Here is a 23641-nt window from a genome sequence, read left to right as displayed (position 1 = left end):
AGACCTGTGTCTCCAGAATTGGCCAGGTCAGCCATCAACGAACTCACAAGCATGAGGGTGACATGACGATATCCTATTCGTCATTGACTCACCACCAAGAAAGAGATATAGATGTAATCTCTCACTCAGTAAACTACCATTACACATAGCTTTAATCACAGGAAAAAATAAGATAAGAAACTTGTAGGACCACAGCTTTTTCTGCCATTTGCACATGTAAGTACACATTATGTGTAATTCCATTAACTGTACCAATTAGAGAATAAAATTATCAGCCAATAATGATACTATAGAATTTTGTTAGATTTAAGATGAAAATGGGACAGTTCAAATCTCTTAAATCTGTTACCATATGCTACCTGCAGATTCAGGAAAAGAACACGCCATAAATTAACAAATTCAGTTTGTATTTGAAAGGATTTTTTATGGCCACAAGATCTAAAGTATATTTTTAAAAATAATAGCTTACATTCTACAATCAGAATCTGTCATGGCTTGATAACTACTTAAATAGGTAGTAGCAACCCATGGTACTGTGGTTAATAGACCAGTTTAATTCTCAGATTAAAATATATGTTACGTGCAATGTGTTTAAAGCAGCAATCAAAATATTTCCTTCAATGACTAATTAAAATAGAAATGTATGGCACATATATATTTACAAACATGCAGAAAAGAATATTTTTCCATACCTTATTGAATAATGCTCTATGATATCGTATTTAGAGTCTTCTCTAATAAATTACTTCAATGATCAAACAATATGTTGCTTTTGCAACTGAAGCCAGCCTTATCACTTTTACAAACTAGTAAGAGAAACTAGCACCAGTCTTAATCACTTTGCAAAGGAGTCTTGCCAGTGACATCCGGCGGCTTAATTAGGTTAGTGTGAGCTCAAGAACAAATTGTAACAGCAAAATTTAATAGAAAAATATTATGAAAATTTCTATATAGTGAAATGAATTATTGGCCAAATAAAAGGGCACAATTTTGAAAGCTAATCAGCATTTAGCGCTCCCATTGGTTGGGAGTAGCAGGTGCACAGCAGTTCTTATGATCCGTCCCAAAATACTGCCAAAAAGATTACTCTACTTCCCATAAAGCATTTTTTTAAGAAAAAATTACATTGCCAGATTTCATCTATAAATATCTCTGTTTGGAAAACAGATCAAGATTCATATGTTTCATATTATGTTGCTATCAGAAGCTTTCAGCTGCTTGGAAACTGTGTTTTTCATTTTCATAAAGGATGTATTTATAAAAGGATACCACTTTGTATTTATTAGTGATTGATTTTATGAAACATTCAGACAACAAGGATAAACAATAGTCAAATGCTGCCCATCTAAGCATAGTTCGTTATCTGATCGTGCATCGAGACATAACAGACCTTGGCTACGTCTACACGTGAAGCCAACATCGAAACAGCTTATTTCGATGTAGCAACATCGAAATAGGCTATTTCGATGAATAACGTCTACACGTCCTCCAGGGCTGGCAACGTCGATGTTCAACTTCGACGTTGCACGGCACCACATCGAAATAGGCGCTGCGAGGGTACGTCTACACGCCAAAGTAGCACACATCGAAATAAGGGTGCCAGGAACAGCTGCAGACAGGGTCACAGGGCGGACTCAAGAGCAAGCCGCTCCCTTAAAGGGCCCCTCCCAGACACAGTTGCACTAAACAACACAAGATCCACAGAGCCGACAACTGGTTGCAGACCCTGTGCCTGCAGCATGGATCCCCAGTTGCCGCAGCAGCAGCCAGAAGCCCTGGGCTAAGGGCTGCTGCCCATGGTGACCATAGAGCCCCGCAGGGGCTGGAGAGAGAGCATCTCTCAACCCCCCAGCTGATGGCCACCATGGAGGACCCGGCAATTTCGACGTTGCGGGACGCGGATCGTCTACACGGTCCCTACTTCGACGTTGAACGTTGAAGTAGGGCGCTATTCCGATCCCCTCATGAGGTTAGCGACTTCGAAGTCTCGCCGCCTAACGTCGAAGTTAACTTCGAAATAGCGCCCGACACGTGTAGCCACGACGGGCGCTATTTCGAAGTTAGTGCCCCTACTTCGAAGTAGCGTGCACGTGTAGACACAGCTCTTGTGAAACTGATGCAGCTCATCACTATAGCAAATTTTGACATATTTACTCATGATACATAGTACCCACTGACCTTAACAGGACTACCTATGGAGTAAAGTGTAAAAAGAGTAAAGCATGAGTAAACATGTGCATAAAGGTACCAGAATCAAGCCCTATATGACTTGCAATATAAGACTGTTTATTCACATAATCCCATGCATAATTCTGAATAAGACGGTGATTGGTTCAGCAGTCAACAGCACTAGTCATTGCGAGTGTGAGAAGGACATCACGCCAAACCTGAGTGCAGACAAGGAGGTGCCAGTACTTCGATCAAGGATGTTGCCATGAGGTCTTAAATTTGTTTTGCTGGCAGAAGAGGGTGTTCATGATGATGAGCTCATGTTCCACACATTTCGTAGGGAGGAGCACTCTATTGAAGTTGCTGTTGTCAACTCCTTTCCTAGTAGTAGTCTGCCAGATGTCTGTGGCTCTTCCGACCCTGGCACTGAAATCCCCCAAGAGAATAATCTTGTCATCTTTGGGAATGTCTTTCAGAAATGAGTCCAATTGGGTGTAGAACTTCTCCTTCACATGATCTTCAGTGTCTAGAGTTGGTGCATAAGCACTGATGACAGTTGCCTGTTGGTTTTTGGCAAGCTTCAAGCAGAGAGTCATGAGATGCTCACTGATGCTGACAGGGACTTCAGACAGGATCTTTGTCAGTTTGTTTTTAAATGGCAAATCCTACTCCATGAATTCATTTTTCTTTCTTTGGGGTTCCTTTCCAGAAAAATGTGTACTGTCCACCTTCTCTTAGCTGTCCTTCTCCTGGTCTATGCATTTCTGCCAGGGAAGCTATATCAATGTTGAATCATCGCAGCTCATGGGCAATAATTGATGTGCATCTTTTGGATTGCTCACTGCCTGGGTTGTCCATTAGAGTCCAAATGTTCCATGTTCCAAAGGTTACTGTTCAATTTTGACCTCATAGAGGTGAACCCACTGGATGTGGTTGTCCAGTCATGGGGGGCTTGAGGTGGACTATGTTTAGGGCACCTTTTCTAGCCCCTCCCCATGTGGGATGAGTAGAGTGGATCCTAAATAGGGCTGCTGAGTCATGGATGCAGCAGCTAGACCGTTCTACCACCTCAGTCCTCAAAACAGAATGACAGATACTTACATCCATCACTCACGTGCTGGTTCATGACTAAAAGCTTCCATATTTCAGAATCCTGCTCCCATCATCATTTGCTACTTCCCATAGGGCTTAAGTTTAGGAAAGTACTGTGCATTGGAAGATGCTTGTGTGTGGCTTCTTTGAGGTGAGGGGACTGTTGCACTACAGCCACCACAATGGCATGGGATCCACAATGACTGAGTCCCCTGTCCACTGCAGCCTTCATCTGCCTTCACTGCTGTTGTAGCATTACCCGTGCTATCCTTCACCTGTCCTACCATTGAGGACTTTTAGGATCATTCTTTGTCTAGACTTTCTCCCTTGACCCCTTGCTACCATGGGCGGCCCCACTGAGAGTATGAGAATCTCTATGGCATCACATTTAGGTTCACTGGAGCACACAAGCCCACTCAACATGACAAGGTGAAGATCCAGAGAGTGAGGATTCAATCCTTCATTCAGTCCTATTGAGCAGGATCATCACCAAACAGAGAAGTCAGAGGAAACACATCTGATGGAAGATCAATGTACAAGGCTTGAAGGACCCCATCGGATCAAGTGACTTTCAGCTAGCATTCCAAAGGAACATAATAAGAACACAAGAACGGCCATACTGGGTCAGACCAAAGGTCCATCTAGCCCAGTATCCTGTCTGCCAACAGTAGCCAATGCCAGATGCCCCAGAGGAGGTGAACCGAAGACAATGATCAAGCGATTTGTCTCCTGCCATCCATCTCCTGCCTTCGACAAAAGGCTAGGCACCATACCTTACCCCTTGCTAATAGCCATCTATGGACCTAACCTCCAAATATTTATCGAGCTCTTTATTAAACTCTGTTAGAGTCCTGACCTTCACAGCATCCTCTAGTAAGGAGTTCCACAAGTTGACTGTGCACTGTGTGAAGAAAAACTTTCTTTTATTAGCTTTGAACCTGCGACCCATTAATTTCATTTGGTGTCCTCTAGTTCTTATATTATGGGAACAGGTAAATAACTTTTCTGTATTCACTTTCTCCACTGTGGCAAGGTGGAGAACAAGAAAAGAATGCCAAAAACTGCCCCACACCCCTCCAACAGTTACCAACATTTGCCCCTTATGTGATATAATCTGCATCTCCAGAATTGGGCTGGTGAGCCATCAACAGACTCAGAAATAGGAGAGTGACATGAACACATCCTACTCATTAGTGAATGACCGCCAAGAAGGAGATACTTAATACGAATAATCAGAGTAGGACTTAGAAAAGAAGAGGAGACATTAATCCTGCATTGACCTCAATGAGAGCTGAGTGTGCTCAGTCCCTTTTAGGTCTGATCTCTAACAGATCACAGAGAAACCGAGGGTAAAATCCTGGCCCAAGAAAAGTCCACAGGAATTTTGCCATTGACTTCAGTAGGGCCAGGATTTCAACCTAAGTCCCTGGGTTCTCCTCACAAAGTTTTGTAATGTACAACTCCAGTCACTTAATTCAAGTTCCTTCTGATTAATATGAGTATAAGTAAGAGATGAATCTGTCCCAAACATTCAGAAATGACCTTGGTATTCCCATTCCACAGTCTTTTGCATTTAAGCATATCAGTAGTGAAGACACTGCTCATGTACCTGCCTGGCTGGGGTTAAGGAATGATGGTTACTGTAAGAAATTAAGAGCTATAAATAGATACAATATTATTCCTCAATTGAAAGGATGGCCTTTTGGTGAAGCTAGGCCATGTAAATGAGAGACCATGCTCCCACAAATAATAAAGAGTATAGGATTAATGGACTTATCAAAACATACAACATAATTATGAGATGAAAATCAATCTTAAACTGCAGATTATTTTATTCTATCTTCCACTCCTGAAGTCTTTTAAACTGTCAGAGTTGTCTCCTTCTAAATAAATACGGTACAGCATTTTAAATGTCATTAATTTACATGTGGATGATACAAACTTGAATTTTGTTTGCTCTCCTACACATATGTCTCATGAACTCTAAGTTACCGCAGGACAGCTCTTAAGTGGCCTGTGAGAGATCAGTTTGTGGTTTCTATCTATTTCTCAGGGGAGATGCATCAGCATTACAAAAATCTGCCTTCATAACTGGCACTAATTATCAACTTTGTTATCAGTCTCAGCAGAGGTCAAGGACTGAATGGATGTAGAGGCTGAATTGAGACACACTGGCAGCAGCATGGAGAGGCTTGCATTACTTGCTGTCTATGCTGTTCCTGTTCTGTTAATAAACAGTCTCCTGGGTTCACAATCTGCCACCTTTCATAAATTTTAAATTCACACTAATTTTTAAACTAGATCAGCAGTTGAAAGTGGTGGCATACGCTGTTTAAAAGCTAATTTTGTTGGGATGTCTGCTAAGGAACATCTTACCAACCAGAACCATTACAAAGAGCAACAAGGTCAGCCTGTTGTTGCCAAACACTGCAAGATGCTTTCTCTGACCTTGTACATGGACATTATAATGCTGTTCTTTGCCTGAAACCCACACTTTTAAGAACAGCTGAAGCAGGAATTTGTTCACTGTGCCTAGACATCTTTGAGCAGTTCAGGTGGAATACTATCTGGTTGAGCAGCATGTCCATTCAATAACTTTCAAATGACCTTGCACATTCTTCAAGAGACAGAGGATCAGTGCTCATTCCTAAGTCTCTGGTTGAATCATGTACAGTAGACCCCAGGGATATGCCAGGGTTGCATTCCATACAATTCTCGTGTATTGTGAATTTTGAGTAAGTTGGTGGGGCTTGAGGATGAGGGGGTGGAAGGGTGGAGCTGAGCTGGGTCATGCGGGGGTTGGAGATGGGGCTGCGGAGTTTGGAGCAATGCGCTGGAGTGGTGGGCAGGGGGCTAGAGTCCAAGCTGTGTGTGACACGCCAGGGACTGGAGCCTGAGTCTCGAGTGGGGCTGTAGTGAGCGGGGGACTGGGAGCCCCCTGTGCAGACTGGGGCTGGAAGTCCCCTGTGTGGGTTGGGGCTGGGAGCCCTCTTTGTGGGTTGGGGCTGAGCCAGGCTCATGGGGGTTGGCTGAGCCTGGCGGGGGAAGAGGGTTTTAGCCCCCCTAGCTGCCTGCAGCAGGGGCAGCTGGGGGGGCTAAGACCCATCTCCTTACCTTCCCAGAGTGGGACCGCTATCAGCTTGACAGCAGTGCCCCTCTGGGAAGGGGGTTTTAGCCCACCTGGCTGTCCACAGCAGCAGGCAGCTCGATGAGCTAAAAGCCTTCCCCCTACCTTCCCAGAGCGATGCCTGGCACTGCTCTGGGAAGGCAGGGGGAAGGGGCTCTGAGGTTGCATCTACAGTATGAGATAAATTTGAATTTATTTATTTAAATCGTTTTTCTAATTCTGGAATTTATAATAACAGAGAGCTAGCCATGCTAGTCTATATACTATCAAAACAAAAAAGCAGTCCAGTAGCACTTTAAAGACTAAGGCTGTTTCTACACAGGCCACTTTCTTCGAAAGTGGCATGGTAATACACGGCCTGAAATATGCTAATGAGGCATGGATGCAAATTCCCCATGCCTCATTAGCACACGGTCATGTGATTTGGAGTCCGGAAGACCATTCTTCCGGACTCCAAAACGCCGTGTAGAAGTGCGTAGAAGCTACACATGGAGCATGTAGAAGCTACACATGCAAGGCGCTCTTCTGGATTTCTTCTGTACTCCGCTTCAGAATCAGGAAGAGGGCCTCCTTCCGGAAGAATCTTCCAGAAGATGGCATGTGTAGACGTTCCCAGACCGCTTTTTCCGAAAGCGTCTTCCTCCATGGTAGCAGCCTGCTGGGGAGTGAGGCCGCTCTAGACACCCCCAGGAAAAAAAATCAACAGGGCCAGACGAATACCCAGGGACCAGCTACCCCAAGGTAGGCCCAAAAAAGCCAAGAACAGAACACTACTGGTCATTACCTACAGCCCCCAACTCAAACCACTGCAACGCATTATTAAAGATCTACAACCTATCCTTAATCAGGATGCCACACTCCAGAAGGCCCTAGGTGACAGACCTGTTCCCTCCTACAGACAGCCTGGCAACCTTATGAAGATTCTCACCAACAACCACAGTCTATACCGCAGGAACACCAGTCCTGGAACTTTTCCTTACAACAAGGCCCATTGCCAACTATGTCCACATATCTATTCTGGAGATACCATCCCTGGACCTAACCAGGTTAGTCAGAGAATCACGGGCACATTCTCATATTGCTCAACTAACATCACATATGCCATCATGTGCCAACAATGCCCGGATGATTTGTATATTGGACAGACTTCAAACTCTCTTAGACAAAGAGTTAATAGGCATAAAACAGACATAAAAACACTCCTGAGTCACAAGCCTGTCCTCTTTAATGGAGTGGGCCATTCTGTTAATGACCTGAAAGTCTGCATTTTACTGAAGAGGAATTTTCATGACAGTTTGGAAAGAGAGGCTGCTGAACTCTCTTTTATATTCAAATTTGACAAATTAACAGATGGTTTGAACCAGGATGGGGATTTTGTAGCTCATTGTAGGGGCTCTTTTGCACACTTGGCTTTATCTAATTCTTGACTCCCCCCACCCCACCTCCTGATTTGCTCACCTTGATAATATTTTTCTGATTTGTCAACCTTGATTACTATTTTTGATTCTCTGTGCCTTAAATATTCAGTCTCTTCTGGTATGACTTTGACCTGAAGAAGTGGGTCTGTCCCATGAAAGCTCATCACCTAATAAATTATTTTGTTAGTCCTTAAAGTACTACTGGACTGCTTTTTTATTTTGATGGAAGTTATAAGTTCGATTTTGACCATCCTTACTTCCACCATGCTTCCCACAAAGTTGAGTCATTGCTGCCACACACAAATTGGCTAACATTGACTGTTGTAGTAGTGCATTGTGGGAAGCTATCCCACACTTCCTTCATCCTCATAGCATTCTTGGTATGCTCTCTGGTCTTGGCAACATCTTCCCCCATTGCATTTTCCTCATTCTTCTCCCAATCCCCAAAAATATGCCTATCCCTGGAAATAATGCAGAGACCCTAAAAGTTAGAAGAAAGGAGACAGGAAAGTCTAGGAAAAAAGAATTTTGGTTTCCCCCCACATTATATTGCCAATATGGGTGCAGCAACTGTATTCTCAACTGGCCATCCAGTTGTCCCACTTTCCATCATTGCATGTCTGTGATTCCTCAAACGAACGCAGGGGCCTGGACTGTTTTTTAAAATGAGAAGGAAGAGGATAGGAAAGTGTAGGAAAAAAGAATTTTTAGTTTCCCCTTTCACTATATTGGTATTGGAAAGAGTATTTGGCTTTCCAATGCACTATAAGGCTTCCCTGCAATGACTGTGTTCGCAACTGGCCATCCACTGAGTATCCCACCTCCCAATCAGTGCATGTGATCCCTGATGATAAAGCATGGGCCCAAACTGTTTTGTAAAGTGAGAAGAAAGATGATAGAAAAGTCTAGGAAAAAAGAATTTTTGGTTTCCCATCCCATTACACTGCCCACAAGGGTGCAAAAACTGACCTCTCAACTGGCCGTCCACTGAGTGTCCCACCTCCCACCATTGCATGCATGTGATCTCTGAAAAAAATGCAGAGTCCCAGACTGTTTTTTTAAAGTGAGAAGAAAGAGGATAGGAAAGTGCAGGAAAAAAGAATTTTTGGTTTCTCCTCGGCAGCAGCAAGCCCCAGTGTGGCTGGGGAGGGTGCAGTGAGGAGGGCAGTTGAAGTGCTTCTTCCCCATGGCAGCAGACAAACTCTGAATTTCTTAGCTGCTGGGGGAGACTTTTTCCTGGCAGCAGCCAGCTCTGATATAGGCCAAGGGGGTGGTGGTTCAGGGGAGGACCAGCTGAGGTGGTCCTTCCCTGGCAGCAGCAAAGGCCCCCATATCTTAACCACTGGGGAAGACTTCCCCATGGCAGCAGCAAAACCCCCAATATCTTAACTGCTGGCAGAGACTTCCCCATGGCAGCAGCAAAGCCCATAATATCTTTCCTGCCCTTGGAGCCCTAAACACACAACTGGCAGCATGGTCAGCACCGAACGGCAGGCACATCCTTTTTCTGAGTTGGGTTGGGTTGGGGGCCACCCATGTGATGTGGCAGTGTGCAGGAAAGACCCAGACTGTGTGGTGCCTGTTGCAGGGGGGAGGGATTTTCCACACAAATGTAAACTGCTGAGAAGAAGTTTCTTGGAATGTTATGCAAGCATGACCCCCAGCACAGCTTTGTTGATGTGGTACGGAGGGGCGTGGGCTGGCACCAGGCAGCGCAGAAAAAAAAATAGCAAGTGCACAGACAGATCCACGAACTCCCTGCAGGGGCTATTTGAATGGGTAGATGCACTCTTAGTGCTAATAGCACAGAAAGACTCAGGCTTTCATACTAACATGAGCCCACAGGTAAAGGCTCGCTGACCCCTCTTGGAAATTCATAGTCTTCCTGTTACTGGAGAACACTGGCTAGAGCAGAGCACTGAGAGGGACATTATGGGTTACATACAGTGCATGTGGAACTTTGACACTTGAAGTTTACAAGAAAGGAAAAAGAAATCCTCATTTAGAACTCAGCACAATTCATTTTGACTAACATATCAGATGCTATTATTCTGAGTGAAAGACATATGTGTAGAAAGTCTGAGAAACCTCAAACTGTTTGAATTGTTCACCTACATAATTACAGTACAGTTTGGCTTTATGAATGAGTCAAGCCTCAAATATTTCCACTTCTAATTCTATCGTAGGTGGTTCCTGTTAGAGACTTAATTTGTCAAACTGTTAGCTGGGTGAATGGAAATTACTTTTTCTAATTTTTAGGTGACACATAAAATTATATTGAATTGATAAGAATTAGGATACGCTCTGCTTTGCAACTCTGATGACACAACATGACACAGTATAACGCAAAGATGATTCAGGCTTTTAAAAGAAATCACTGTAAAGAATCAGTTGGAGAATTAATAACCTGGATATTTTCATGCAACCTAGATTATCCATAAGAAAAATATATTAAGACACTGTATATTGATATTTTCTGATATCTTATTAAGTTAGGTTTACTCTGTTTTATGTTAAGACTCAGAATCTAGACAATATCAAAACAGAGCTGTCAGTAACTAAATACCTAGATTAAGAACGGACACAAAGTGCATGGAAAAATGAAAGTGATTCACACAGCTAGAAGAATTCAATTCCTAGTCAACTGCGAGACTTTCAAAAACCTGCATGAACCCATAAATTGAATCCCATTGAATTTTTGTTTCACTGGAAAATATTAGGTAGAGAAAGATACTGGATTTTAGGTAGACAAAAGAACAACAAAACACAAAACAAAAATTTCTTTCATATATTTGAACAATGAGAACTGTGTTATGACTAACTCTAAAAAGATGACAGATTAATAAAAAAAAAGTGTTAAATAAGAAGAGAGAGTTGTGAGTGCAACCACCACTGACAATTAAGGAGCAACCCTGAAAGATATCATATCTGCATAGGAGGGCGAAGAAGCAGTGAATAAGATGAAGAATGATAAAGCAATTGGTGAAGATGACATAACTATAAGAAATACTGGAGTAAAGTGACTTCAAAGATTATCATGCTCCTTAAAGTCCTTGAGAGAATTTTGGAGGTAAGTGTTCAGATGAAAGACAGAAGAAAACACATGAAAGGACAACATGAATTTAAGAAGGAAAGAGTACTATAAATGCAGTATTTGCAGTGAGACAAAAGTTTAAAAGAATGATAAATAGAACGTATAACACACTGTCACACCTGGTTAAACACTTTTCACAAAGACTAAAGCCTCTGTAGACAGAAGTCACTGTCGGAAGAGATATTCTATCGAAGCTTCTGTCAACAGAGTGTGGCCACACACAAAAGCTAATTGGAACAGCACTCTATTCTGTCAACAGAGAGAAGCCACACTGACCAGCCCTCTCTCGACAGAATGGCTGACCAGAAGCTCTGCAAACAGGGCTGCTCAGGGAACCACAAGCCCTGTTTGGGACAAAAGGGCCCCGGGGCATCTCCACGGCTGTGTCTACACGTGCCCCAAACTTCGAAATGGCCATGCAAATGACCATTTCGAAGTTTACTAACGAAGCGCTGAAATGCATATTCAGCACTTCATTAGCATGCGGGCGGCAGCCGTGCTTCGAAATTGACGCGCCTTGCCACCGCGCGGCGCGTCCAGACGGGGCTCCTTTTCGAAAGGATGCTGCCTACTTCGAAGTCCCCTTATTCCCATGAGCTCACGGGAATAAGGGGACTTCGAAGTAGGCGGCGTGCTTTCGAAAAGGAGCCCCGTCTGGACGCGCCTCGCGGCGGCAAGGCACATCAATTTCGAAGCGCTGCTGCCGCCCGCATGCTAATGAAGCGCTGAATATGCATTTCAGCGCTTCATTAGTAAACTTTGAAATGGCTATTTGCATGGCCATTTCGAAGTTTGGGGCACGTGTAGACACAGCCCACAGCTGTTTTCTTCTCAGAACACTGCCAAGAGAAGCATTACACCTGAACTGGAACCGGGAGAGGTATAATACTGCCAGCAGATGTGTTGAGTTTTGTTGACAAACTGTGGACAAAGCACTTTTTGCGTTTAGACACTCTGTAGTTTTTCCTGACAAAAGCCAAGTTTTGCCCCAAGAAACCTCTCATGTAGACGTACCCAAAGCGATGACTCTGTGTCTAACCTACCAGTCCTCAACCTAAAGACTATGATTTAATCATGGCTACTTTTAGTAAAATTTTATGGACTGGTCAGGGGCTATAAACAAAAACTGAAGGCCCCTGACTCATCTATGACTCTTACTATAAATGCCCATAAATGACTAAATCACTGCTCCTGGGGCCCTATTGCTCTGGAGGGCACCTTGTTCCTCCACTAGGGGGCTGACTGCCCCAGCAGATGCTGCTCCTAGGAACCTGCAGCCTGCACTTTGTGTCCATTCTTAATCTATGTATTTAGTTACTGACAGCTCTGTTTTGATATTGTCTAGATTCTGAGTCTTAACATAAAACAGAGTAAACCTAACTTAATAAGATATCAGAAAATATCAATATACAGTGTCTTAATATATTTTTCTTATGGATAATCTAGGTTGCATGAAAATATCCAGGTTATTAATTCTCCAACTGATTCTTTACAGTGATTTCTTTTAAAAGCCTGAATCATCTTTGCGTTATACTGTGTCATGTTGTGTCATCAGAGAACAGAGAACAGGAACCTGCTCCTAGGAACCCTGACAAACTCTAGGGCCACTGCTTTGCTGATGCGGCTGTTGGTTGGGCAGTCCCTGCACCCAGTCACACCAGCCACTGCCTAAGGCCATCTGGGCAGTGTCCAGCATGGCTGGCCCCAGAGCAGCTCCAACAGAAGTCAGTGCAGCTGGCCCCCAGGCTACCTGCCCACAGGATCGCTGCTCTGATGTTCTCTGGGGCTACCTGCACAGGCCACAGCTTAGGCAGTCCCTAGGACCTGCTCCCCAGAGCAACCAAGCAGCATCCAGCATGGCTGGCACCAGAGCTGTTCTAGCAGTGGCCAGTGAAGCTGTGGAAATCATGAAGGTTGCAGAAAGTCACAGAATCCACGACTTCCATGACCTCAGTGACAGAACTGCAGCTTTCTCATCCTCAAACGAAAGCTGCTCGCTTTCGAAAGACAAGCCTGGGAGCTTAAATTCATCGGCTAGACACTAAAAATCATACACTGAACAGAGACACAGAGATTTATGGCTTATTATAACAGTTTGTAACCCACTAGCCCCCCTTTTCATCCTCAGACTGCAGAAGTATTAATGAGCCACCCTACCTAGATTAGCCCTGTACAGTAAGTGCTATGCCAAACAATTTGTTCCACCTTGCATTTTGCTATGGCACTGGTAGTACGTCTCCAAGATCTGAAGAAGGGCTGCCTGTGTCACAAAAGCTTGTCTCTCCCACCAACAGAAGTTGGTCCAATAAAATATATTACCACACTCACCTTGTCTCTCTAGCATCCAGGGACCAGCATGGCTACAACTACAGCACACATAACTGCTCTTGAGAAGGCATGACTGGTTGCACAAGAGCTGGTGTTTGGAGTATAAAAATGGATGAAAGGGGACTGCAAAAAATGGAGATGACTGAGGAGCTATATGGGTCAAGGACTAAGGTAGTGACAATACATGGAATTTCAGAGAGTTCTGAAGTGAGAGTGAGAAAGCAAAATGTCTTGTCTTAGGGTCAACTTCTTATCACAACTTCTTATCTTATCATCTTATCACTACTTATGGAGTTAATTTACTAAGAAAAACATGTTTGTGAGGAGACAGAAAAAAATATATATGTTGATGACCTGGGTGTGATAGAATACTCTCTTGTATTCATATTCCACATGCTATTCTAACCACCATTGAAAATGCATAATTTACTAGCCAATCTTATCTTGGTGAAATGTTATAGCAACATTATGCAGAAAGTTACAAACTTCCCTGCTTATGATGTTAAAAGAATATTTTCAAAATTCATGAAGCTCCAAAGTGCTCAAAACAGGCCTATCTTTAACCAAGGAGTATGTGGTGTTTGCTTTAATTTGCATTTCAGCTGTAAACAGAGTCATCAAGCAGGAAGGAAGGAAGGAGGGAGGAAATGGTAAGAGCATACAAAGGTGAAAAAACCCACAGGAAACATCCTTTCACATATTCTTTGTCTACTAGTTCTCAGCTTGAAATGTTTTTCAAAAGGACTAAAATTATAAAAAGGAAGGGCAAATACTCTTCTCCCTTTCCTTATCCATCTCACTCTTTGCATCTGAGCAGATAAAAGAAACAGACATTGGACTCTATGGGAGATGTCCTGTCCTGAAGAGTTTCATCAGTAATGTTGTTCAAAGTATGTGACAATAAACTTTGCTTTGAATGTAACTTAGCCGGTCAAGTTTAATATTAGAAAACATTTTATCTTTATTTTTTCTTGTAACCATTTCTGACTGTATTGTTTATGATTATTCTCACTTATTCTCAGTTAATAAACTTCTTTTATCCAGTCCAATTTGCTTAAGTTAAAATGATTGGGTAACTCCATTTAAGGTGGCAAGCTGTTGCGTATTATGCCATTAAAGCAGAGGTGGGGATCCCTGAGCCTCACAGCAAAGCAAGCCATGGGTGGCATTCAACACATGGGCTCTGTCTGGTGGCAGAAGAAGTGGCTGTGTGCTGGGAAGCTCTGTCCCCTGCACTGTTTGGAGGCTCCACCTCATGACTCTCATTGGTTGGTTTTCCTGGCCAACAGAAGTAGCAGGAGGCAGTGCCCACCTGGGCATGGTACCATGGAGCCAGTTGTGGCTCTCCCTGGGAACTGTACAAGGTAGACACCCCCAAACCCCTGTCTCATCTGGCCCAGACCACCACCCCCACCCTAGCCCACTCCTGAATGCCCTCTATTCCACACCTTCCTACCCTAGCCTACCTGTGTACTCTCCCTCCAGACCTTGAACTCCAGCCACTCCTGCACCTTTCCTCCCACCAAGACCTTCCAGCCCCACACTCAGCCTGCTCCTGCACCCCACTTCCTGCCCAGACTCTGCACCACCCCCGTGTTCCTGTACTTTACCATCTATCTGCGCTGACAATGCACTTGTCCCCCAATCCTGCTCTCTGGCAGCCCCCTCCCACACACCGAACCCCTCATTTTGGCCTTTCCCCAGAGCCTAGGAGTGCCCCACAAAATCTACTAGCCCTGTGCCATGTTCATGAGGGTTTGTGTTAGTTTGTTTGTTTCTTACTTGCATGTGGCCCCTGACCCAATAGACGTTCCCCACCTCCGCATTAAAGGAATATTGGACTTAATATAGTTGGACTGTCCAGGAGAGAGCTGAGCTGTACAAGACATATATTTCCGAGGGGAAATCTAGAATTCAGAATGTACAGGGGTCTCCCTCCAGTATAACTAAGGCTATTGAGACCAGGATAGGGCAGGCCATAATTACACAAACACATCTGGGAAAGATCTGCAAGCTGGCAAGCTGCTTGTGAGCAGCCCAGGTAGCAGGAAGAGCATCAAGACATTGTGAGGCAGTCAAGGTTGCAGGGCAGGAGTGACACAGCCCCTCCTCACTGGTCCGGATTGCACCTCGGTATATCACACTGATTTATCAGAGCAGACATCTCTGCTGGAGGATTATGGCTTGTTGATAAAAATTAATGAAACAGAAGTTATACAAGTAGGGAAGGAGGAAGAAAAGCTGCCGACTGACATTTCTGGAGAGCAGCTGAATGAGAAGAAAGTTCAGAAATTCACTTAGTGCCATTTGAGAGAGATCAGAGCAGAAAAGAAGAAATGTGTGACAGTGAAAAAGGTGACAGGAGTATGGTAGAACTGGCATTAAAGTACAAACTGAAAGAAGTGAATGCTGCATATATCCCTGCCTGCTTTATGGTTTGGAACAGTGGTGAAGGAAAAAAAGAGACAGTAGAAAATTGTATACTGAGAAGAATGGCAGACAACTGGAGGGTAGACAAAGTGTCCATTGAAAAAGTTTGAGGGAAGATAGACTTGGATCTCTCACTAATAAATAGGCTGGTAAGGGCACATTTGAAGTGGGGAGAACACAACAGGAAGAAAGGATGTGGAAGACTGAGCATCTCATGGAAAGCCTCTGTCAAAAGACGTTTCAAAAGAAAAGGACTGGAACCTCAAGATTTGCAAATCCCTGCTAGGGAGTGGAAGGACTAGCAAAAAATAATGGATTCATCCAACACTGTTTAAATGGGAAACGGAGTTTACAGATGAAGTGAAAAAGTGTTTACCTAATTATGCAAGTCCTTAAAGTATAAGGTATAAAGTATAAGTCCGCTAAGTGCTGGTCAACTCCAAGATGCTGAGTGATCTGAATTTCTGTTCAATTCAACCCTGCAGATCTGAGCCCTCAATACTTATTTTGCAAGTTTATACACTTGCTTCATCGATTTTCAAAAGGCATTTGACAGTGTAGATCAGAAAGTGACTTGGGCGGTGTTGGAGTCATACGGAGAGGATAGCAGACTGATACAGTTGTTGAAGGATATCAATGACAATGCAGAGGCAGCGATGGGAACACGCGGGGAGTTGGGAAGTTGGTTTAAAACAAGTAGAGGTACAAGACAAGGAGATCCAATATCGCCAAGTATCGTCAGTGCACATCTGGAGAGAGTGATGGACAAGATCAAGGAAGAGGTAGAAGGGGTATCTGTGCATGGGAAAAGAATTAACAACTTGAGGTTCATGTATGATATGGTTATCATTGAGGAAGATGAGGAGAAGCTAGCAAAAATGGTGCTGGTGTTCAACAAAGAAGGGAAGCAATACGGATTGATTATGAACGTCGATACAACAAAAAACAATGGTATTTGGAGATGAGAATTTAGGAAGGAAGATCAGTGTCGACAGTATTGAACTAGAAAGTGTAGAGAAGTTCACATATCGGGGGAGCAACATAACGTATGATCTAGACTGTAAGAAGGAAACAGAAACTAGAATAGTGAAAGCAAGAGTGAGTTTGAAGGCGATGAATAAGATCTGGAAAAGCAAAACAAGTAGCGTAAGAACAAAGCTGAGCTTCTTGAAAACATGTGTATTCAGCAGCATGTTGTATGGATGTGAAACATGGGTGATAATGAAAGATTCGAAAAGAAGAATATTGGCATTTGAAAGGTGTTGTTATAGAAAGATTCTGAGAAAGGATGGAAGCAGAAGGTCACTAATGAGGAATTATACAGGAAGATACAGCTGAAAGAGAACCTGCTGCAGAAGGTTATAAAACAGAAGCTGAAACTATTTGGGCATATTTGCAGAATGAACGACGAATGAAAAATCAAGACCCTGGTATTCGGCATAATGGACAGTTCGAATAGGAGACGCAGACCCCTCAGAGAATGGACAGATGATATAGCAGATTGGTGCAGAGTTAATCTACAGAAACTAAGCCATTCCACACTGGACAAGGAAAGATGGAAGGAAATAGTGAGAGAGGCATCAGACACCAACAGGTGCTGAACCACAATTATTGATGATGATGATGATGAAGTTTATACTGCAGGTAGCTTGGACAGTTTGACTATTTGCAGACAACAGTCACAATGACTAAACATATTGTTACTCTGATTTAAAAAAGACAGCAAATAGCAGTGCCACACATCCATGTACATGGCAGATTTATGTCATCATGCTTCAAAATGCTTATACTAAGCTAGTATTAATTGTATTTATTTAGCCATTCAACAATAAAAATACCTTACTGTTTTCGATAATTGTGACATACTTACATGAAATTCACACAGCCTGTTCCTGCAGGTGGAGCAATCCAAATGAAACTGAGATTTGTTGTTGGTAGATGACTCACATGAGATGCAACCACACTGCACATAAACTGATTTCCAAACTGGTGATCAGACATAACTCCTATGAAAATGAAAGAAAGAAAGAAAGGTATGCTAAAGAACAACATACTTCAATGATTCATTGCAATATTTTAATAATGTTAAGTAATGTATCCACATCTACAACATTTTTCTTTCCTAAATGGCAATATGGAAATCAAGACAAAAAGGCAAGGTGTAATCCAAGTTAACTCCATTGGTGAAGTTGCTCTCTGATTGCTGCAAGCTCTTATACTGTCCAGACAATTTGCCATGGTTATTTTTCATGAGGCAGTAATATTATCTGAATTTTTTCCCCAAAAAGTAGGCCACCAGATTTTCAACTGGTATAAACCAATGTTACTTTATTACTTTCATAGATAAGGGTCTGGCCCACAATCTTTAAAATAGTGCTTATTATTTTACAAACAAAATGAACGCCTTTCAAAAGAGTTATATCACTAGAAATTCTTTTGCATTTTGTTGTATTTTTGAACATGGATGTCTCATATAAACAACTCTTTGGCATTCACTGAAGTTCACCATTACATAAAAGTAGTATACAACTAAAACAAAACAACAACATTATTAGACAGCAAACTCTTCTTCTCTGAGTTCCCTTTTGTTATCCCTTATATGTTAGTGCACAGGTCTATTATTTTTAACGCATTTGGACTTACTATCTGAAGTCACTAGGACTGTGTCCTGAAACTGAAGGCAATCTTATTCAAATTAATTATTACATCTTTAGTATTTCCTATATGGTACATTAAACAATAAAGGTTTAAATGGTCTTCATTAATGTGGTTCTCAAAAGTAAATACCCTGTTTCTCATTACTTTCTTCCAATATTTACCCTTCAACACAGAAAACAGTCACACTGACTAAACACACTGAGTCTGATTAAAAAAGAAAGCAAATGGCAGCAGTGCATTCATGTATTAATATGTTCATGTTAGCTGTTATGTGATTATACTTGAAAGTGTTTATAGTGAGCTAGTATTTATTCTATTTATTTATTTCCATTCTGATAAGAGTAGATACTGTTGACTCTAGATTGAAGTGCTATTTTTATGAAATGCAACTCTAACAATTATGCTTAACCTCTTACTCACCCAACCAAGAATGCCCAAGCGTAGAAAATAAACAAAACTTCCTTTTGCCATTCTCCTGAGAATTCTAGACCATCTTCAAATGCAAGCAGATGACCTTTGAAACACATTGTCCCAATTCCAGCTATGTGGGACCACAGACAGACTGATTTTTACAGCAGAAGACCTTTGGGAAGAATACCCAGCAGCAGCTTCCCTATTAAATCTAGGAAGCTTCTATTTGACTATCCTCAGGGATTGCAACTACTGGTCAGAGAGAATCATGGTTTCTCAAGAAAATTAGGTCTTTCTAGATCAAAATTAACACCTTAAAAATCCACTCAGAAGGCAACAGGCAGCCAGTGCTGATCATGGACAATAACTAAGAGGAAAATACATAGTTTAATAAGTGGGCTGACAAATTCTGCATCATCTTAAATTTCTAGATAATTTCAAGTTATAGACCAGTGAGTAGTAATCTACAGTTGACAGCAAAGTATGGAAGATCATAATCAAGTGTCTATATGTAACAAAATAATCAAACCTTCTCCTCAGAAACAGATGAGGGGAAAACTTTTTAGGCCATTACTGTAACAGCTAAAGGCAGCAGAGATTCAACTGGGCTCCCAGACTATGAATCTGAGTATTAAATACTCAGAAGAAACCCTCATTCACAGAAGTGGATATTACGATATGTCAAGCCTAGATTTGCTGATTTTGAGGCCAGAAGCCATTATGATCAGCCAGTTCTGTTCTTCTACATTACTGGAATAGAATTCCACCGAGTACAAGGTGAAAGATTCATACAATCTGAAAAGGAACCCAGCAACTCTATAACTTCTGGTTGAACCAGAGCATATTATTTAGAAAGAAACATTCAATGTTGACTTCAAATGATGGAAAATCTGCCTGTACACATTGTTCATTGGTGAATTATCCTCAAGTTAAAAAGTTCTATAGTTTCAGCTTCCAGTCACTGAACTTTGTTCTGCCTTTGTTTGATGTGTTAAAAGAGCCCTCTAACTGCAGCTGGATGACATTTTTGAACCAAATTATTTTGGGCAAAAAATAAAGATTCAATGACATCAAAACATTTTGTAAATTAATGTCAATATCACTGAATTATTTCATTAAAAACAAAAATAAATTGCCCTTCAAGGAAGAAATCTAACAAAACCAACAATGTTTAATTTAGAAGTCTTCAAAACAAAATATTTTATTTTTCTATTTCAAAAAACTTATTTTTAAATGTTATTTACAATTAATTTTTAAATATAAATTTAAATTAAAGTTTCATATTCACATGAACAAAATATTTAAAATTGTTTTTATTTTTTTCATTCAAACAAAAATATTGAAAATTGTTATTTTGGGTTGACTCAAAGAGATTATTTTTATTTTTTTTAAATTGTCACTGGGCCAGAAAAGAAATTTGCTATTCAACCAGCTCTACCCTCAACTCTCAGAAATCTTTTCCTATGTAGACTATTAGGTTATCTCTCTGAAAAACTAAATAAATTAGCTTTGTTAGTCTTTCAGAGAATAAAAGATTTTCCAGATCTCAAATGATTGTTATAGCTCTTGTCTAAAACTTTCCAGTTTTTCAACACTCTTGTAAAATGTTGATACCAGTACTGGTCCTGGTATTCCACTGCTGGTTTTATGAATAACGTATAGACTAGTAACACCAGTTATTTCCACTTGAGCCTTGCTTATACATCGAAGGATCTTATTATCTCTGAGCCACCACATCACACTGGAAGCTCAAATTCAATTGGTTTATCTACCATGACCCCTTTCATAGTCATTGCTTTCCAAAATCGTCTTCCATCCTGTAAGTCACCTAATTTCTTTGTTCTTTGTAAGATTTTGCACTTGGCTATATTAAAGTGCATCTTGTTCAAGTGAGCTCAGCTTATCCAGTAATCCAGACTGTACTGGAGGACTGATCTTCCTTTAACACTCCAACAATTTTTCTGTTATTTGCAAACTTTATCAGCAACTATTTTATATTTTGCTTCCAGATAACTGCTATGAATATTTAAATAATTTGTCCAAGAAGAGATCTCTGAGATCCCACAGAAAAATCTCCATTGGATAATTTCCTGTTTACAATCATTTTTGAGACCATGCTAGGTTTAAATTCATTTCTCATCATCTTCAGTTAATCATATGGTGAGCAAGTCTTGCTATAGATTTCTATTACTTATGCACAAACATGCAATGTGCATACTCTGACCCCTGCACAATTTTCTCATTTTTTAAAAAAGTGCTAATTATGCTTTTTGAAAGGAAGCCTTAACGGTTTCATCCACTTTTGGAGTATTTTTGTACTCCCCTCTCATTTAACCCCCCTCCCATCCTTTGCTGTTTTAATTAAATCTCCCTCAGCTTACTGACCTTGATAAAAGCATCTTTTGAAACAAAGATTGCTTTGAAATACTATCTTTGGACTTCTTTCCCAGTAATTTAAAGTTGTTGAGGTGACAATTGCATCATCTCCATTTCCTAGCCCTCCTTACCCAGGCACTACAATGGCATAACTGTAGTGCTGCAACATACAGTCTTGCTACAGAGCAATGGAGGATTATTTTTTCTGGTGCTGTGGTACATACACCCTTTCAAGTAGTTTTCTGTTGACTTTGCAGTGTAACTACTGAGGTTAGGATGCCTTATCTATGTAACTCAGGGACGTGAATGGTTGGGGCACTGACACCACAAATTGGGAAAAGCTGGATGGCAATAGACTGCAATGCATTGCATCATACATCAAGACCCAGCTTGTATTGAAGAGAATTGCCTTGTTCAAATGGCTGAGGAGTGGCAGAGTAGGCAGAAAAATATGCAGCATCCCAGACAGCACTTGAGTTTTCTCCAGGCTCACTTGTGATACCTCTCCTAAAAACCCCAAAGAGCAGTGTTTCCCAAAGTGTGGTACATGTATCACGGGTGGCACACGAAAGGACTTCAAAGGGTACATGGCAGAAAGTAAATTACTAAAAATCAGAAGACAAGCACTGGAACAGGTGATACATTGATAAGACTGAAGTCCCAAAAGGGGTACATGAATGTTTTAAGTTTGGGAAACACTGCCACAGAGCATGAATGGGACACCTCAGCCATCTTACGTCCCATCAATGACTTTTTCCCTCCTGCAAACATCATCCCCACATTGAGGAACAGACAGTGGTGATTTTTCATATGCTTGAGCAATGTAGCTAGGTAGATCAAAGTTTTAGAAATAGACCATACCTTGATGGACATTCTTGGAGCCTAGCTGTTGAGATGTGAGAGACATTTTCAAAAGAAGTTTGGTTGAGATGTCTGAACTTGTCTCTGGTTCTTTCGAACAATTACACTACTGACGAGATATCCAGGTTGTTATAGCCTCTTGGATACCCTTGCCCTTTGGTGAGCTGTTAATTCTCTACACTTGTGTCTAAACGTCATTAAAAGATTTTCCTTTCTTTTCTACATATGTATTTAATATGCGACCAAAATTGACAGCTGGAGTCATCCAACTTCTAAGTAAAACAAGATCTGTGCCACATAAAAAGTCATGTATTTCACTGGCATTAGGCTTTAACTCCATTCCAACTTCAACCACTGGACCCAATTTGAATCTGTGCTGTCAGAGTGCTGCAGGTGCACTGAGAGGGCAACATACCCTAAGTACGGCTGCGTTGAGCACATGCAACTACTGTAAGGTCTCCACATTTCGCAAACAATGTTCGCAAATTCAATTATTTGCAAGCAGCTCCTGGGCGGGGAGCACCTGCGCCACTTCCTGGGGTTCCGGTGGCAGAGCACCAGCAGCCGCCACTTGCCCAGAGCACCAGCAGCTGCCGCTTCTCTGCACCACTGGGGTGGCGGGGGGGGGGGGGGAAGCTCCAGCAGCCGCTGCTTCCCTGGGGCTCTGAAACCTCCCACATTCGCAAAAATCAACATTCATGAGGGTTCTGAACACCAAACCCCTGTGAATGTTGTGATCCTACTGTACTTGCCTCCTGCCTAGGGATGGGAGTTCATGGCTCTGACTCATTTACACACTCTTCAGGTCAACTCCTGTTCTAACTGAAGACCATGTTAAAAACCCCCTGACTTCAGTAGTGTAGGATTGGGCCCTCAAAGCTGACCACAAGCACAGTAATCCCTGACAGCGCAATAGTAGGTGGAGCAGATCTCCACTGGCAGTAAGCTATAGACTCTAAATGGTTCAGTCAAGAGTACAGGTTGAACCTCTCTAGTTTGGCACCATCGGGACCTCACTGGTGCTGAACCAGAGAATTCACCAAACTATGAGAGCCACCATTTGCCAAATCATGAGAACCACCTTTTCTAGCAGCATTACCAGCACTGTCACTGGTCACTGGGCTCTTTGAAGACATTTAGGGGTAAATTACAGCTAAACAACAGCACAGAACACTACAGCCAACACTGACAGCTACAAACAAACTTTACAGGACCATGGGAAACTTGGCCACACCCATGATAAGTTGACAGCTGGCTAACTAAAACCATGCCAGATCACATATGCTACCGAACAGGAGAGTGCCTGACTACAGCAGTTCAACAGTCAGTAGCACACAGAAAACAGAAAACCCACTCCCTTTGAAAGTCAACCATAAGTGGAAGAGGACAAAGATCTACTACAACACGTTCTTCAACAAGCTGGGGATGAGCCTCAAAGAGCACCTGCCCCAATGTTCCTTCTGTTGAAGTTTCCTTAGGCTGAAGTCCCTGGGCTTTTGGCACTTGAAAAAGCAAATAATACATCAAGCACACACAATATCCTCTGAGTTTATTCTTCCTCTGACTTCTAAAAGAAACCACTTTTCATTGACTTGGAAAAATTCTCAAGAATGAAAAAGCAACTAATTCATTTTTTCCATGGGAAAAATTGTATTCGTGCTTTAGCATTTCTACCAC

At 42.0% G+C, this 23641-nt stretch overlaps 1 protein-coding gene across 1 annotated transcript in view; it reads right to left on the bottom strand.

Annotated features, from left to right (window-relative positions):
- RELN (reelin) overlaps positions 1-23641 on the bottom strand; it is a 543431-nt gene that overhangs the window by 367524 nt on the left and 152266 nt on the right. The window contains exon 3 of the mRNA XM_075016845.1: positions 17529-17664. Coding sequence (XP_074872946.1) covers positions 17529-17664 — 136 coding nt within the window. The remainder of the gene's footprint in view (positions 1-17528; positions 17665-23641) is intronic.

This window comes from Carettochelys insculpta, chromosome 1, assembly GCF_033958435.1.
Source record: "Carettochelys insculpta isolate YL-2023 chromosome 1, ASM3395843v1, whole genome shotgun sequence".
Lineage (NCBI taxonomy): Eukaryota > Metazoa > Chordata > Testudines > Carettochelyidae > Carettochelys > Carettochelys insculpta.
Note: the sequence above shows the minus strand (reverse complement) of the source record. Positions and strands in the feature narration are given on the sequence as shown.